The sequence below is a fragment of the Anabrus simplex genome, chromosome 1 (genome assembly GCF_040414725.1).
Source record: "Anabrus simplex isolate iqAnaSimp1 chromosome 1, ASM4041472v1, whole genome shotgun sequence".
NCBI classification, from domain to species: domain Eukaryota; kingdom Metazoa; phylum Arthropoda; class Insecta; order Orthoptera; family Tettigoniidae; genus Anabrus; species Anabrus simplex.
Window position 1 is genome coordinate 404091975 of NC_090265.1, and position 17155 is coordinate 404109129.

Consider the following 17155-nt stretch of genomic DNA (forward strand, 5'->3'; position numbering starts at 1 on the left):
GATCTGGATTTAAAAAGGACAAATGAGGAGATACTAGAAAGAGTTAGCAAAGAAGAAAGAAGATATAGCTTGATGAAAAGATCAGCAGAGGACAGACATGTGGAGACATGCCTGGGAGCAGAACTCCACACATACATTCTCCAGGAAGCCCGCTGGGTGGCCATGATCGTTCAAGTCATTATGGTCCGAGTCTAGATGGTGAAAAATAAAAATAAAAAATATCACCATCAGAATGTTGAGCAGAAGGGTATGAGAGATGGTGGTATACAAATCTTAATCACTAGACTGTGTGCCAAAATCCTGCTTATATGGAGTGAGGGCTTATGACGCTCTTGATGGTGATTCGTCCATCGGATAGGAGTTGAGCATTCACCAGAGCCCTTGGTGTTATTCTACAGTAGTAGGCTATGACCTGACAGTGGTGTTTCACCATCTCCGTACCTCGTTATCATCACACACAACACCTAACATGCAGTCATCACTCTGGACACAGAAACACATATACTCACATAATGATCTTCGCCTCTGAGGCAAGAAGTAACTGATACCTTGACCAAACTTGGTGTGCACAAATAAATAAAGATCACAAATTGCCCATCATGACAGCTAGTGAACAATGTGCCTGGGTATTAAAGCACACACATTCTCCAGGAAAATCCTGAAGAAGTGTCTTATTTTGAATTGCAGGTTACTTGCTTCTTCCTAGACATCCAGTTACTTCTTAACTCACTACAGACTAGGGTGCGATGATTAAAGTAATGATTTATTTATCTTGATTTTTATAATAAAATCTATGATTTATATCAGTTGATTTTCTTAATAAGTGGCATTGAATGGAAGTGAAACAGACGATAACTATCCCAGAAACAAAGAGAATCAAAGCTTTTGAAATGTGGTGTTACAGAAGGATGCTGAAAGTGATATGGATAGGTCAAATCATGAATGAAGATATACTGGATCAATTTGGTGAAAGATCAATTTGGCTACATTTGACCAGAAGAAGAGATAGAATGATAGGACACATCTTAAGATACCCAGGACTTGTGCAGTTGGTTTTTGAGGGAAATGTAGGGGGTAAGAACAGTAGGGGTAGACCAAGGTATGAATATGACAGGCAGATTAGAGCAGATGTAGGATGCAGCAGTTACATAGAAATGAAAAGGTTAGCACAGGATAGGGTGGCATAGAGGACTGCATCAAATCAGTCTGTGGACTGAAGACTCAAACAACAACATCTATGATTAAAATCAGTTGACTTACTTATTCTCATCTTATTACCTGCTGTCCATTGTTCAAAATTAATATAAAAATGAACTACTTAAAATCAGTTTGCTTTCTTATCGTCTTATTGCTTGTGGTCTATTGAGTGGCGCTTTGGTACTCATCCTGCACGTTGGGAATCGTAGAAAGATGATGTTTTACAATACCTGGAGTAGTAGAGATTAGAGACCCTTACTTTATGCTTGCCAGGAATTCAGCAGCCTATCCCAAGAAGTTTTCTTACTTACCTAGAAGAATCAAAAGTGAGACAGCATACAACATTGCACATATGGGTAATTATCAAATGTTTCCTCTTCCCCAAAGGACTCTTTAATATTCTTAAATATTCTGTGCGATAATAAAATTAAGCTAACTTGGATGTAAATTGAGGTTAAATGCAAGCAGTGGTTAAGTGCAAAACAACGACACTGGTTTGAAAGGCCTAATTATAACATGTCTTTGTCCAGCTCTGGTAAGAATATCATGCATGGTAATAAGATTGGACAAATAGTGAACATGCGTGGAAATGTTTTGTGTGATAATAAGATTGAGCCAACTGTGAATCAAAGTCAAGATTGTATAGTTAAATCCCCCAAGTGTGGAGTGTAGTAAATATCAGTTTTGCACTGATTGACTGCAAGACATAATCTTGAAATTTAAAGTAAAAGCATATGAAATGTTTCACTTACAACAGCTAACTACATCCTGAACACCAAAACAAAGACTGACTACCAACATAATTGTATGTATGTTTAGTCCTCAGCCCGAAGGCTGGTTGGATCCTCAACAATTCCGCCATCAGCTGTCATAGATGGCCTAGGCATCACTGAAGAGGAGTACTAGGGAAATGAGGAGTGAGGTAGTTTCCCGTTGCTTTCCTCACCAAGCCAGAAGTTGCTATTACATATCAGTCTGCCAAGCCCACTGAAATGCATGCACCAACTGACCCTATGAGCAATATTTTCACACCATTCATAGCAGGGAGTGGCTGCAGAATGAATGGCATTACTAGCATCACTCATACCTCAGTCACTTTCATTTTGTCAAAGCCAAGGATAAAGCTGAGACAGATCAATGAAAGTAACAAAATTGCTCTAGCCCATACCAGAAGACATAGTGCACTGTAAACAATAGGTCCCGCCAGCAAAGGCACACCAACATAATTAATAATGCTAAATTACCAGAGATAGCATGCCTGCCTCTTACCCAGAGGCCCTGGGTTTGATTCCCGACCAGCTCAGGGATTTTTACCTGGATTTCAGGATTGGTTTGAGGTTCACTAAGCCTACATGATTACAATTGAGGAGCTATCTGACAGTGAGATAGCAGCCCCAGTCTAGAAAGCCAAAAATAATGGCGGTGAGGATTCATTGTGCTGACCAGATGACACCTCATAATATACAGGCCTTTGGGCTGAGCAGCAGTCGCTTGGTAGGCCCTGGCCCTTCAGGTGGTGCAAGGTGTGTGTGCTTTGCAATGGTGAAAATGTCAAGAAATTGTCATTGGCATGTTGGTAATAGACGAAGTTATGCAACTCTTACCAGCTAGAGCATCTTCAGCACATGTAGGACATGTGTTTTCTATGTTTGGCATTTCAAAGTTAAGAAACAGACTTGATGTTGACAAAGCTCTCTTAGCAGACAAAGTAGAAGTACCCATACTACGAAAAATGTAAAATTAAGCAATTTCCTCAATTGTGTAAAAAGTTGAAGGGCCCAGAAAGTTTTCAAATTGTGAGTCTTGGATAGCTCTATCAAACTAAAAAAACAGATTTAGAAAATCACTTTCAGCCTCAGTGCAGTTCCATAAAAATAGCCTAAAGTCTCTTGTTCCTCTACTTGTTCTCTTTTTGATTCAAATCCTAGCCAAATTAACTTATTTACATAATTCTGTCTGTGATGTGTTCCTTGGTTCAATACCCCGAGGCGTTTTTTTATTTATTTGAAAAATGTCTGCACCGAATGTAGTTACAAGGGTTTAAGTGAAATTCTGCATTGACTCACATTCGCTCTTGTCATGCTTAAGTGAAACAATGCATTGACTCATATTAGCGCTCGTAGTGGTAGAAAAAGACAAACTGCTAATCTAATCGACTGGATAATGATAATTAAGAAAAAGGATTGTAATTTTTAGAAATAAATAAAATATATTCTCATATTTTATTATATTTTATCTACCTATAATTCGTAGCTCATATCCCTAGAATGTTTTCAACATTGAGTTGCTTGCCTGAGGGGCTAGGACCATGAATTTTTGTATAAGCACTTAAATAAGGAAGCTGTAAATATGACTGAAGATGAAGAACTAGTTTAGAAACGGTCTTGGTATAAAGAATAGTTTCTAGTTTATGTTTCTTATGTAAAAGAATAAATCACGACACAGAAAAACTGGTTTAAAATATATATTTTAATATATCACCCCCCACCTCCCCAATTTAAAATATTGTTAAAACACAGAATTTAGATTGGTCGTTCATTATTAATATTAAGTACTTAATAAACAGTTATACGTACATGAATCAGAGAATAATATCCAATGATTAGTAAGAATGTAAAATTGAAAAATCTGATTTAAATCAAATAAATCTGATTTAAATAAAAATCATTGATTTTGATATTTTAAATACCTTGATTTTTTTTACACCCTGCTACAAACTATATGGCCTAATAATGCAGGTTTTCAGACAGCATTTTTGTACTTCCTTTTAAAACAAAAACCACCACCACCAAATAGATTTTACTTTTATGCATAACATTACCAATTAACAAATACTGATATCCTGTCTGCAAAACTAATCCATGACAATTTTTCTTGAGATCACAGAAGTTTCTATGAAATTAACTGCTTTCAAACAAGAACTCATGCTTCTGAAACTCTAGGAGACGTGAGAAATACTGTATATTTTAAAACCAGTACGTCTTCAGTTAAGAGGATTTCACTAAGTAGATATTTTATGTTTCCTTCTTATTCTGTTTAAAATGTTACCAATGAAGTATTGTGAAAAATGACTGTTTAATAAATAAATGTGCATGGGAGCCAATACCAAACTTTCTTCTCTTAAACTTTGTATTTTAACAGCTACAACAGAAAAAAATTGTTTGATATAGAACATTGGATTTCAGTCAATGTAACAGAAAATGAATATCTGTTGCATAACACCGTTTGAAGACTACTGTCTGTGTACTTAAAACATTCTTGCTTTAAGAATACTTTGTCGTGGGGAATCTACTCACAGTTTTTATAGAATTGAAACATGGAATAGCGCTAGCACAGTTGGTACTCATAAAATAAGCATGTAAGATGTATGTTCAGATGTCACAAACAGTACGGAGAAATATTCATGAACTGTGAATTTTTGACCAATATATCACTGTATGCTTAAGAAGTAGATTTATTTAAATTTCAGCTGAATACTAGGACGTATGAGTACCAATGGCAGTTAGTTGTACAAATATGTTAGCGAATTAATCCTGTTGCACACCTCCAGGACAATCATGAATGACTAGGAAACTCCAGGCTGAGTAGCTCTGATGGTAGAGCGCTGGCTCTCTAAGCTCAAGGTGGCAGGTACTATCCTGGCTCAGTCCGGTGAAATTTTAAAATTCTCATATATGTCAGGCTTGTGTTGGCCAATTTACTGGCGCACAAAAAAATCTCTTGCAGAACAAAATTCCTGCACTTCAGCATATAAAAAAAAAAGACCAAACCCCATGGCACAACAGTCCCGAAAGGCCCTGACCTGGCCAGGAATCAAACCTGGATTCTCCCAGTAAAAGGCAGGCCCACTACCCCTACACTGCAGGGCCGGCTCAGCATCTCCAGAAACCTTAAAAATAGTTAGTGGGACATGTGTAACTACTTGATGACTACTGATAAATAAAATCATGAATAAAAATATATAAATAAAATTACTCAAAAACTTAATAAAATTAATAAGCATAATTAACCGAAATGTCCGTAGTATGGGCGCCAGAGTTCACCAGAATGGATCTCTCGAATTTAGATAAGTGCATGATAAACTTTATATCCCAGGGCGTATACATAATGCTGCGTACTGGTACATCTGCTGCAGGCCTTACCTAACCTCCTGAAAACGACTAATTTGGTAGGAACTGCACCTAGGTTCATTAATAACACTGATTCTAAAATAGCTAACTATATTCTTAACAATTCCGTGCATGAGCACCTCATCAACATACAACATTATACATATAATACACACATAAAATATTGCTGGAAGACTCCATATTTACAACAACAACAATAATGAAAATCGTGGGAAAACGAAAGTGAGAACTAAGCTACCATTTGTAGATAAATACCCTTCACTGTCTCTATATCAATTCGACTTACCGATTCTCATAGTCGGCAGTTATCACATCACACAGATACTGTACCTTGTACTACTGTGTTCACATATTTTAACACTTGTTGTAAAGATATATACACACGTCTGTCGATCCTCAACATAAATTATGGAAAGTCTGAGATAGCTTTCACCAACATATAATGCTAGGCCGCCACAAGTGCTACAATACTTAATGCGCAAGCACTCTCCATAATCATCCACTTTCCACGAACATAACAAGACTACGCTACACGAACGTTTGAAGTCCAGTCCATTGCAGCCGTGTCACTCCAGTACCGTGTATCAGCACCACTTCCTTCCCGTACAGTCTCAGTTGTCGTTCCTTCATACAGTGTTACTGCTTGTAGTTGTAGTAGTTACATTACAATGTCCCCGGTTGCCCCTTTTTTTGTTTTACGGGGGGCCCCCGTAGCCCGCTCCCCCGCCGTGACCATCGACTCAATCTACATGGCCTCCGACATGCTATTAATTTCTAAGTAGAAAAGAGATAGCTGGGTAGAGTGGGAAGTGATACAAGGAGTATCTGCCTGTTTCCATGTCAGACACGTTACCAGGCGAGATTGTGTTAGGTATATGGTGTTGAAGTATAATATTGAAGGGTCAGGGAAAAACCACATAGGCAGAAAGAAGAAAGAGCCTACATGTAAAACCTGACTTTTTTTGATAGCACATGCAAGGATGTGGGCTGGAGATAGACCAGAGGTTGTGTTAGTTAGGATTATGTGTCATGCAAACATAACCATTTCCTTGCCATTTTCTGTTATTGAGGGGATCAGTCCTTCTTGTCGCTGCCTGGTGCGGCTCGGGTCTGGTAGCGTCTGGGCTCTGGGCCACAGGTTCGTCCCATTGCCCAGCAGCCAGCAGTCCCTGGTGCCAAGTCTCCTTTTGGAAAGGGGGGAATTAAAGCCAAGCCTTACGTAATGCAAGGGGCTATCTTCTTCCGCCTGTCGATGTCCCTCTATGCGGTGTTATTGGAACACACTTGTCTCGGCAACAATTTGTACATATATACATTTAAAATTTTAAAACTTTAGAGTGCGGGCCGCTCTCTTCCGCTCTCGTGTCCTGTGAAACAAGTACATCGTAAATTAAATGATATTATCAGGGGTGGGTTATCTGTCCACTCCCTTGTCGCTGGCAGGGGGCGGGGGGTGGATTGGGTCGTCCCTTATTAAGGCTGAGTTGCCTTCGTCTTGATGTATTTCTTATCTCAATCCTCCCTTGCTTGATTACCGGTGGTGGCTAGGTCTGTAACATAACATAACAAAAACATAACATAGCATAATAATATTAGTATAGCTTAATCTAGGATATAGGTGATCAGGTATGTACATATATACAGGTGTTGCAGTGTGGTGTGTGGGCGTAATGTTAAGTGGAGCGGTGTAGTGGGTAGGTGTCAGCTTAGGAGCGAGGGCGGCTTTGGCCCCCCGGCCTCCCAACCCTGTGGCTGAACAGAATGTGTTTCGGCGTGGGGTATTTTGTGTATAGGTCGACGTCATAGCGTCCGATTCCACTGACAAGTGGGTTGACCTTACTACCCCATGACTTCTTGTACATTCAGAGTGTTTGCTTTCGAATGTGTTGCCTTATCGAGCTGACTTTCGCAATAGAGCGTAGTTGGCGTATTGGCGTGTCGTACGGGAGTCTAGCCGCTGCTCGAATGCATTTGTTTTGTATTAGCTCCAGCTTATCCAGATTTGTCTTAGCAGTGTAGCCCAAGGCGGGGGCTGCGTACGTTATTATTGGCCTAATTAGGGCCTTGTACATGTTGATTGCTACTCTCTTGTTAATACTGGATCTTTTGTTCAGTATGGGATAGAGCTGTGACAGTCGTGCGTGTGTTTTCCGCTGGATCTCTTTAATGTGATATAGCATGGTTAGTTTTCTATCTAGGACTACTCCTAGATATTTGACCTTGTCGTGCCATGCTATATCTCGATTTAATAGTTTGAGCGGTTTTATATTGGCTGGCCTGTGTGTGCATCTGTTCTTCCTAGTGAACATTACAGCTTGGCATTTGTCTACATTGACCTTGATACGCCATTTGGTTAGCCAGGGCTCGAGGGTTCGCAGTGCTACTTGTAGTCTCTTTCGGGTGCATGCTAGTTGAAAGTGTTGTACTGTGATAGCAGTGTCATCCGCGTAGAGGTGCGTGGTAGTGAGTTCCGCTGTCGGCATGTCATGTCAAGTCTCCTCTTGGAGAGGGGGAAATTAAAGCCAAGCCTTACGTAATGCAAGGGGCTATCTTCTTCCGCCTGTCGATGTCCCTCTATGCGGTGTTATTGGAACACACTTGTCTCTGCAACAATTTGTACGTATATACATTTAAAATTTTAAAACTTTAGAGTGCGGGCCGCTCTCTTCCGCTCTCGTGTCCTGTGAAACAAGTACATCGTAAATTAAATGATATTATCAGGGGTGGGTTATCTGTCCTATTAGTGACCCTTGGGCTATGCCCGCCCTGATCGATCGCGTGCTTGACAGTGTGTTATGAACGTCTACTTGGAACTCTTCGCCTTCCAGGTATGATTTAATTAATCTTATGTACCCTGGGTGGAATTTGAGGTCTATTAATTTCGCTAATAGGCCTTCGTGCCAGACTTTATCGAATGCCTTCTGGATATCAAGGAATACCGTGCCTGTGTCCCTCCGCTTGTTTAGTCCGATGGTCGCTTGTTCTAGGACCCGGGTAAGCAGTTGCGGAGCGGAGTGGCCGTTCCTGAAACCGAATTGTTCGTTTCGAATGATTCCTCTTTCCTTGATATGTGCTATTAGCCTTTTCAGCAGTATTTTGTCGAATACTTTGTTGAGGGCGTCCAGGAGACTGATGGGCCTGTAGTTATTAGGGTTAGATTTGTCCTTGCCTGGTTTGCCAAATACAAGCATTCTCGCCTTTTTCCATTGTTCTGGATAATACTGCAATTGGAACATTGCGTTGTATATTTTAGTGAGTAGTGCGAGGGCTTTCAGAGTTAGCTTTTTTAATATTATGTTCTGTATCTCGTCTGGGCCGGGTGCCTTCTTCGGGTTAAGGTGGTCTATTATCCACTTAATTTCGTGGATATTAGTCTTCTTAACCTCAGGCTTAGGTACATTTGCTAGGAATTCCGCTACCTTGGCCTCTGTTTGCCTAATGAAGGCGGGGTCTGGCGGTTCGTCATTGGGCGAAAAGGCCTCTTCCGGTTGCCGCCGTATGATCAACCTTTATAGACATCAACATCCCCCCCCTCTCAGATGATACGTCTGGATTGGTGCTTGCCAGCCAATCATGAGTGAACCTCTTGTCAAGACATGCCCTGAACTTCTTCTTCCTCCCAAGACAATAACAAACTCTGGGGTATATTCCATGAGTCACCAAACTTTCCTAATACAACAACAAGCTCATCTCATCAGGCTGGGATATATACATGACTCATGAATTTCCCGACACAAGTACATCACAACAAACACTGGGGTAGCCATATGACTCAACCAAATTACCAGAGTTATTAAAGCAATGTTTTCCCACTCGTGCAAAACAAATTACTCATACCTACTTATGTGGATATCTTCCAGCTTACCAATATGAATGGCAAAATATACAAATGAAATACTGATGATAATAATAATAATAATAATAATAATAATAATAATAAATCGAATACTGACAATAATATCTCTAACTTCTACATATAATTCGGGGGTGTGATATATGTACTATCACACATGAAACTAACAATATTATTTACCAAAGATTCCAACTTCAGATATAGCAACAAAAGGCTGACATTTAACTACCAGAGCCACAGAGTGACAAAACTTACCTTCTACTTGTCAGAGAAATATCTGAGGTCACAGATCACTTAGGGTCTTGTCCAGGAATTTAAGGCTTGATGTCCTATCTGATAGGTCAGAATTTTTCAGATGAAAATTCTTCTTGTAGGCTTCCAAGAAGGATACAGGTTTTTGGGGTATGACGTTATTTAATGAATTATCACTTGCTATTGAATCTGCTTTGGGGGGGGGGGGGGGTGATCAGGAGAGAAATATTTATTTCGTCAAGATAATTAATACAGTGAAGTCTCAGAAATCCGAAGCTCCATTAAATCTGAGCGTTATTTGAATTTTCCTTTTTGCAAATTTAAAATGATTTTTCTATGGCATATCATTCCCTGCTTATTTTTGTCATGTCATCGTACTGTGGCTCCCCTCTACCGAGATCACACCCATGTTTGTTGTCATGCCTGAAACTAAAACTTCCTCAGAAAGAAGGATCTGCCTATTAAAGCAGTTTTATTGCTGGACTACACTGGGTCACGTCCAGATGAATAGGAACTAGTATGTGATGGAATTTGTGCTTTATTTTTGCCCCCTAACGTAACAAGTTTGATGCAACCTATGGGTCAGGGCATTTTGGCATGTCTAATAAAAAAGTATTGGCTCCGCCTGCTACATTCATTCCTGGAAGCAACAGAACATGAGGAAAACATCACAAACTTCCTCAAACAGATAACTATGAAGGACATACATTGAGTGGCCAAAAGTCCAATTAGAAAATGTGACTGAGCAGTCTGTCACAGACACCATTGTCATGAAGATGGCAACAGGTCACGAGTTAACTGACTTTGAACATGGGATGATCATCAGCGCATGGTGCATGGGTCGTAGCATTGCGGAGATAACACTCAAATTCGGGTTTCTGAGGTCAACGGTGTTGAGGGTGGATCTTCAATACCACAGAGAGAACGTGACCACCCACGTAAACTGCTGCACAGGAAGACTGCAGGTGTTTAACAAACGGACATCACGTCGCCTCCACAGAACCATACTGGACGTTTGACGGGCTGCTGTGAGTCAGATCACTGCCCAGTTGAATGTTGGGAGTCAGGAACCCATTTTTACCAGATCTGTAAGGAGGCAACTGCACCGCATATGCTCACCAGCCTTCGACCAACTCTTATCCCTTTTTTTTGACACTTTGACACAGAGCTCAACAATGTGCTCGAGCCCGCGAACATCGGTAATGGACCATGGAATGGTGGGGGCATGTGGTTTGGTCCGATAAATGCCGGTTCCAGTTGTATCGAGCTGATGGGCACGTCAGGGTGAGGCGTATGCTTCACGAAGCTATGGATCTTACGTGTCAACAAGGTTGTGTTCAGGCGGGAGATGGCTCACTTCAGGTCTGGGCGGCATTCTCATGGTCGTAATTAGGCCCCATTGTCCGACTGCAAGGAGCGCTGACAGGTGCACGTTATGTGAACATTCTTTCAACCATCTGCATCCCTTTCTGGCTGTAGAATACCCTGATGAAGATGCTATGTTTCAACAGGACAATGTGCCATGTCACTGCTTTGTGGTGGCATGCAGATGGTTGGAAGAGCACTCCAGTGAAGTTACGACCATGGACTGGCCCTCCAGATCCCCTGATCTTAATCCAATCGGGCATTTATGGGATGCTGTCAATGCTGGTGTATGCTCCATGAACCCTGCACCAATTACACAAGACAGTTGTGGGTGGCAGTGCAAGATACGTGGGTCCAGATCCCTCCAGAATGATTCCAACACCTTGTAGAGTCTATGCCTCACTCTGTTGCTGCTGTTTTGAGGGCTCGTGGAGGAGCAGCTCATTAACATCACATTCAATGTCTTACCATGACTTTTGGCCACTCATTGTAGTGTATTGGTAAGCAATGAAAGCAATGATGGTGATATACCAAACTTGTCAGATCTAATCTCATTGATACCTGGATGTGAAGATGCGAGTGAAATTGAAGTTACGGAATGGATGAAGAGTGATGAACAGTGTGAACTTACAGGCGCATCAATCATTGAAATGTTGAATAAACCAGCAGAAGATAGCAAGGAAGAAGTTTTAGTAGAGACGGTGCGAAATATGTCTCATAGCAAGGGTCTGACTGTGTTAGAAGTGGCACTATGCTACGTAGAAGAACAGCCAGAGGCAATTCCCATGATACCCTGCTCTTCAAGGGATGGCATGATATTGCTGCACAGAAACTAGGCAACATTCATAAACAGAAGTCAATTAAGGACTTTCCATAACACTGTAAGAAATGACAATACAGGGCCCTAGCTTCAGTCCTTGCCGATGTTTTACACTTTTCATGATTTTCCCTGTGTTACTTTATGTAGTCAGAGTTATTCCAAATCCAGGGTACCTTCCTCTCCTCCCCCAAATTACCACAGATTATCGAGACTCTACTGTATATAAAAGTTACTTGCTTTTACTAGTTCTCTCTGTTAATTTAATTTTGAAATTACTATATGACAGTTTGCTATGTTATAGTATAACAAGTTTTTAGCCTATGTGTAATGAAATATTTTTCCTATCTTATGTTATTTGAAATTTCAGTGTCCAGTGTTCGATTTGGAGAGAAATGTACAATTTGAAGGATACTGGCAAACTGTGAGCACTAAAGGAGGTATTACACTTAGGGTAAGTATACAGATATTTTATGATAATCTATTCAGAATACTAAAAGAACAGCAGTAGCAAAAATTTAATGTAGCTTTTGTTTCTGGATTACACGGTTAGTCGCGTATGGTCTGCATCAAGTGGGAAATAGTTTCCATTGCAGCTGTTTTTGTGATGTTTTGGCTTAGCACAAATTATATTTAATGCAGTGAAATTTTCCATGGAGCCTAAAGCATAGAGTAGACTGGATAATGCGACAAAAAAGCAGCTGCTTGTTTGGACAATTTTGAGTAGCCTCTCGATGCCAAAATGCTTTCCATTTGACACAGACTGTAAGTTGTTACTGCCAAATAACTTCTAATTCATTAAAGGTATCTTATTATACCTGTACAATATGGAGAACAAACGGTATTCTTCTTTCTTTCCAAAACATGCCTCGGCTTTAGCTCCTCAGGTAGACACATACTAACCTGTCTCTTCTCAGACCATCATCATCTCAGGTTATCCACTTTCTTCTTAATTACCTCAGAGTTGTAGACTTCTAAAATAAATAAGTACATGCATGCAGGAAGGGACTTGAGATATACGCTCGGACAACAAAAAATATTTATCGGGTAGAATGGCATACCGTATGAAACAATAATAATATTGTGTTTAGATTGATGCTTTCACAATCCTTTACTTAATTATATGTTCACATTTCCCACATGTTTTTTTTAATTGATCTATACAGTCAGCAATCAATTTAAGGGCTACACAAAGCTCTGCAAGTAGTCTAAACAAAAGAACGCAGGCCATGATCATATAGACGTGCATGGCATTAAAGGGTTTGTTCCTTTTAAACGCATATTCTTATTTCCTTTTTTAAACATAAATCATACCCTGTTCTGTGAAAATTTAGAAAGCATAATATGTGTACCATTTACAAGACTTCTCCACAGTTCCCTACTTACATGTTATATTGCACCCATACCAGAAAACTTATGCATCAGCATGTCTAGAATGTATTACCTAACCCTGCGCTATCGATTGCTGTATGATACAGCTAGCTCCATTTATATGTTCTGTTATCTCGGAAACTAATTGTCCAGTTTCAAAAATACTTGCTTCCTTGACGTTCCAATTTGAACTTTTATGGTAGCTCTATTAGTAGAGTTCAGTTTTTAAAAATGAAGTTGGTGTTGATATTTTGGTTATTAATCATCCCGTGGGAAAACATAATGCAGGGATTTTTTATGATCCCCCTTATGGCCATTGAAGAGTATGAATTTCAATGAATTAGAAACTATTTGGCTGTAATGGCTTAGCTGGCTAACCTTGTATACAGGATTTGTAAAGTGGAGGGAAACATATAAATTGGAAAAACAACTTCAAAATCAGATTGTAACATTGATAATTAAATTTTCAGTAGCAGTCATCAGAAATCATCTATACGAATGTCACAGCACTTGAAATTTGATTAAGAACCTATGCCTTGAACTTTATTACAAATGTATGTAAATCGTGTGTATAATTCTGTGTCTCATGACAAGCACATTTTAGTGTCAGATTATATATATATTTAGCTTTATTATAAATTTTGAAACTGAGCCAAAAACAATTGTTTTTTTATGAAGACGAGGAGATAGGTATGTGTGATGGAATGTATTAAATTAAATACCTTTATATCCTATGGAAGAATCTTTTAAGAAATATAAAGTATTGAAAATGTTCCCCTTCACTCATTAACTTGAGTACATACTTTTCAGTCATGTTGTTTGCTTTAAATCTGTGCATAATTGTGACTTTTCATTTTTGCTTGATCATTTTCTTTCTTTTAAGTAAACAACCAATCTACAACTAGAGAAGTAGAACAGTGCCATTTTCTTTTATTAAATTGTAGCCGCGAGCTTAATGTATACTGTTGTCAGTTTTATGAATTATTTGTACATGAGTATGTTTCTTAGCGAGTCTAGAACCTAGAACCTGTTCCATATAATGAAAGTGTCTGTGCCAAAATAGTGGTTAAGAAGTATTTTCTTTTATGGCAGCGTGATGTCTTCCCATCTGGTTTCTACGTGGTGTTTGTTTTAAAAGGTGATGATTATGATTGTTCTGGTACTTACGAACCACCCACTAAACGTGAACGAAGGAAAGAAATTACCTTCTCAATTAATGGAGGAATAACATATCAAGATTATATCATTGCCACTGTTGGGACTCTTGCACTGTTCACTGTGTTCTACATCTTCTCCTTCGTTATGATGGTGATCTATTACATCAGGTAATCTTTGAGTTTAAAAAAAAATTAAATACTGATTTTAGTGACATTTGTTGTATGAATATTTTGAAAAACTACTAGGTGGATGAGGAGGTTTCATGGTTTAGCAGAAAATGAGTCATCTAGACCAGTGGTCCGCAAACTTCTCATGTCACATTCCACTTTTGGAACAAAAATATTTCTTGCGCCCTCTTTATTCTTCCTTCCTTGTGCGTGAAAACCAGTTCTTCTGTTTGACTCTATCTATTTAGTTAATAATATTACCATACATCATACATCTTCATTATAGTGTTATGCCTTCCAGCCGTTCGCTCTGCAAGCCTCTGCGAATTCCACAATGCTCTATTTGTAACTAGCTCTGTAGCCTTGTTTGGTGATACAGTATACCTCTTATCTTTAAATTGCTAGAAATTGAGTCTAACCATCGTCGTCCTGCTCTACCTCTACTTCTCTTACCCTCCATGAGAGTCCATAATTTTCCTAGGTAACCTATCCTCCTCAATTCGCCTCACATTTCCTCACCACCAAAGTCAATTTATACATACGGCTTCATCCATAGAGTTGATTCCTAACTTAGCTTTTATCTCCTCATTCCAAGTACCCTCATGCCATTGTCCCCCTGTTTGTACAAGCCATCATTCTTACTACTTTCATGTGTGTTACTTCTACCTTATGAACAAGACATCCTGAGTTCATCCACCTTTCACTCCTGTGCAGCAAAGTTGGTGTGAAAACAGACCAGTGTAATGATGACTTACTGTAATCCTGGAGCTGACTGACTTATTGAGTACTGTTGATCACAACTGTGAGCTCACTGGATTAGCTATGGTGCACCTTGATTTAATTTCACTTACTGTACTATCATCCTGTGTGAATATACATCGTAAATATTTGAAATAATAATAATAATTATTATTATTATTATCATCATCATCCCACCTGGACGGCTCCAAGTACATGTGACACAGAGTTATAATTTCCATATGAAAAATCACGCTGCCTCTGGAAGGTTACCCGGCCTGATCCAAACTAAGTGCTTAAGTGATCCGGAGAGCTATGCCGGCGGAAATGTAAGCTGCTGATGAAGTATTAGGGGTGGAAGAAAATATTGAAAGACAAGGATGTAAAAGAGTAGTTGAGGAGAGAAAGGAGGCAAGGAATCTGGACAGGTGAAAGTTGATAGTTCAGACTAAGGTTGGGGGTTGATCATGAGGCTGACAACACCATATTGAAAAAAAAAAAAAAAAAAAAAAATATTGTTACAAAACAAAAAGACAGGAATAGCCAGACTGATGACATTGGTAAATGACATATGCAAGGAAATGGAAAATACAAATGGAAATGTGATCTACACAGCAACTTATGAGACTTGAATAAACCAGGAGCTCTGAACGATCTGCAACAAGAAATGATGAAGTACAATATTCAAATAGCTATAAATTTGCCAAGAAGGAGGAAGCTGAAAGGAAATATATTGTCTCAAAAATGAAAATACGCGAACTGACCAGCAACATGAATTCAGACTGGAGAAGAAATTTGAGGCTAAACAACAAAAATGGGCAGTGGGAGACATCGTAGGAAAGTGGGGTTTAATGAGGGATGCTTTGCAAGAAACTGCTGATGAAGTATTAGGGGTAAAAGAAAAGATTGAAAGACAAGGATGGTTTTATGGAGAATGTAGAAGAGCAATTGAGGAGAGAAATGAGGCAAGGAAGAAAATGTTTAACTAAAAAACAAGAATCCATGTAGAGGAATTTAAAATTCTTAAAAAGACAAAATTCTTAAGAATTGAAACAAAGATATAATGTATTATGGACCTGGAGTAACAGCATGACAGGCAAGAAGTACAAAATATGTATGGGAGAACAAAGGACTTACAGAATAGTTTTCAACCACATTCTGTATTCTGTAGGGAAGAAGAACGAAATACCATATTTTCTCATGTAATTAACGCACTTTTTTGATGAAAAATACAGGCGAAAACTTCGTATGTGTGAATTATTCAAGGAATTCAGATATTTAAAAATTATTTACAATTCATTTACCTTTAAAAGGTACATCAAATATAATATAAACACAATTGGTTCAACTCATTTGCGGTTATTGTCATTTGGGGTAAAATTCTGGCGTGAGATTTTGTCTGAAAAGTCAAATAGGGTACATCAAGTAAGTTGGACATGTGGGTTTGAAGTACCAACCCTGGAAAATATTCTTTCCATTGCGAGCTGACAATACGACCTGAAGTGAAATAAACATGAACTAATAAAAGTACAATTCATGTAATGTCATAATAATGACATACCGGCAAAAATAAAAAAAACTGTCCCACAGGAGAAGGGCTGGGCATCGAAGAAGGGACCCTGCTAGATTTCCCCAAACCGTTCGTATCCAAACTTGTATGAGTGACGTGTCCATCCACCCTTTTTCTTGGTTACAAACCTGGATCCGTCGCGGAAATTTTACTTTAGGCATTGTTTTTCGTTTTAGAACAACATAAGGTGCAAGCTTTCTGCCATCAGCTTTTATAGCAAGCATTGTACCATTGTTTTCCGCTTCCGGTAGCACATACGATAACACTCGCTGTCCCTTTCTTATCAGTTGTTCAACTTTGTGACATATAGAAACTGATTGGCATCTGACCTGCGGTTCCTATTTGGGAGATCAAATATTCCTTCACTTTACGCTTCTCAATCACAAAGCAATGAAAATAAATTTCTTTTTGGTTGAAATCATTCGGCATTTTTTTGGCATAATGTTGTTCTTCGTCGAAGAGAAGTCCATTTCTGTTCATAAAATTATTCATCCAGCCGTGGCTAACCTTCAAATCCGAGACAATGATTCCATGTGC

At 39.1% G+C, this 17155-nt stretch overlaps 1 protein-coding gene across 1 annotated transcript in view; it reads left to right on the forward strand.

Annotated features, from left to right (window-relative positions):
* Positions 1–17155, forward strand: part of LOC136856856 (SID1 transmembrane family member 1) — a 162472-nt gene that overhangs the window by 30605 nt on the left and 114712 nt on the right. The window contains exons 5-6 of the mRNA XM_067135054.2: positions 11985–12068; positions 14078–14310. Of these exons, the coding sequence (XP_066991155.2) occupies positions 11985–12068; positions 14078–14310 (317 nt within the window). The remainder of the gene's footprint in view (positions 1–11984; positions 12069–14077; positions 14311–17155) is intronic.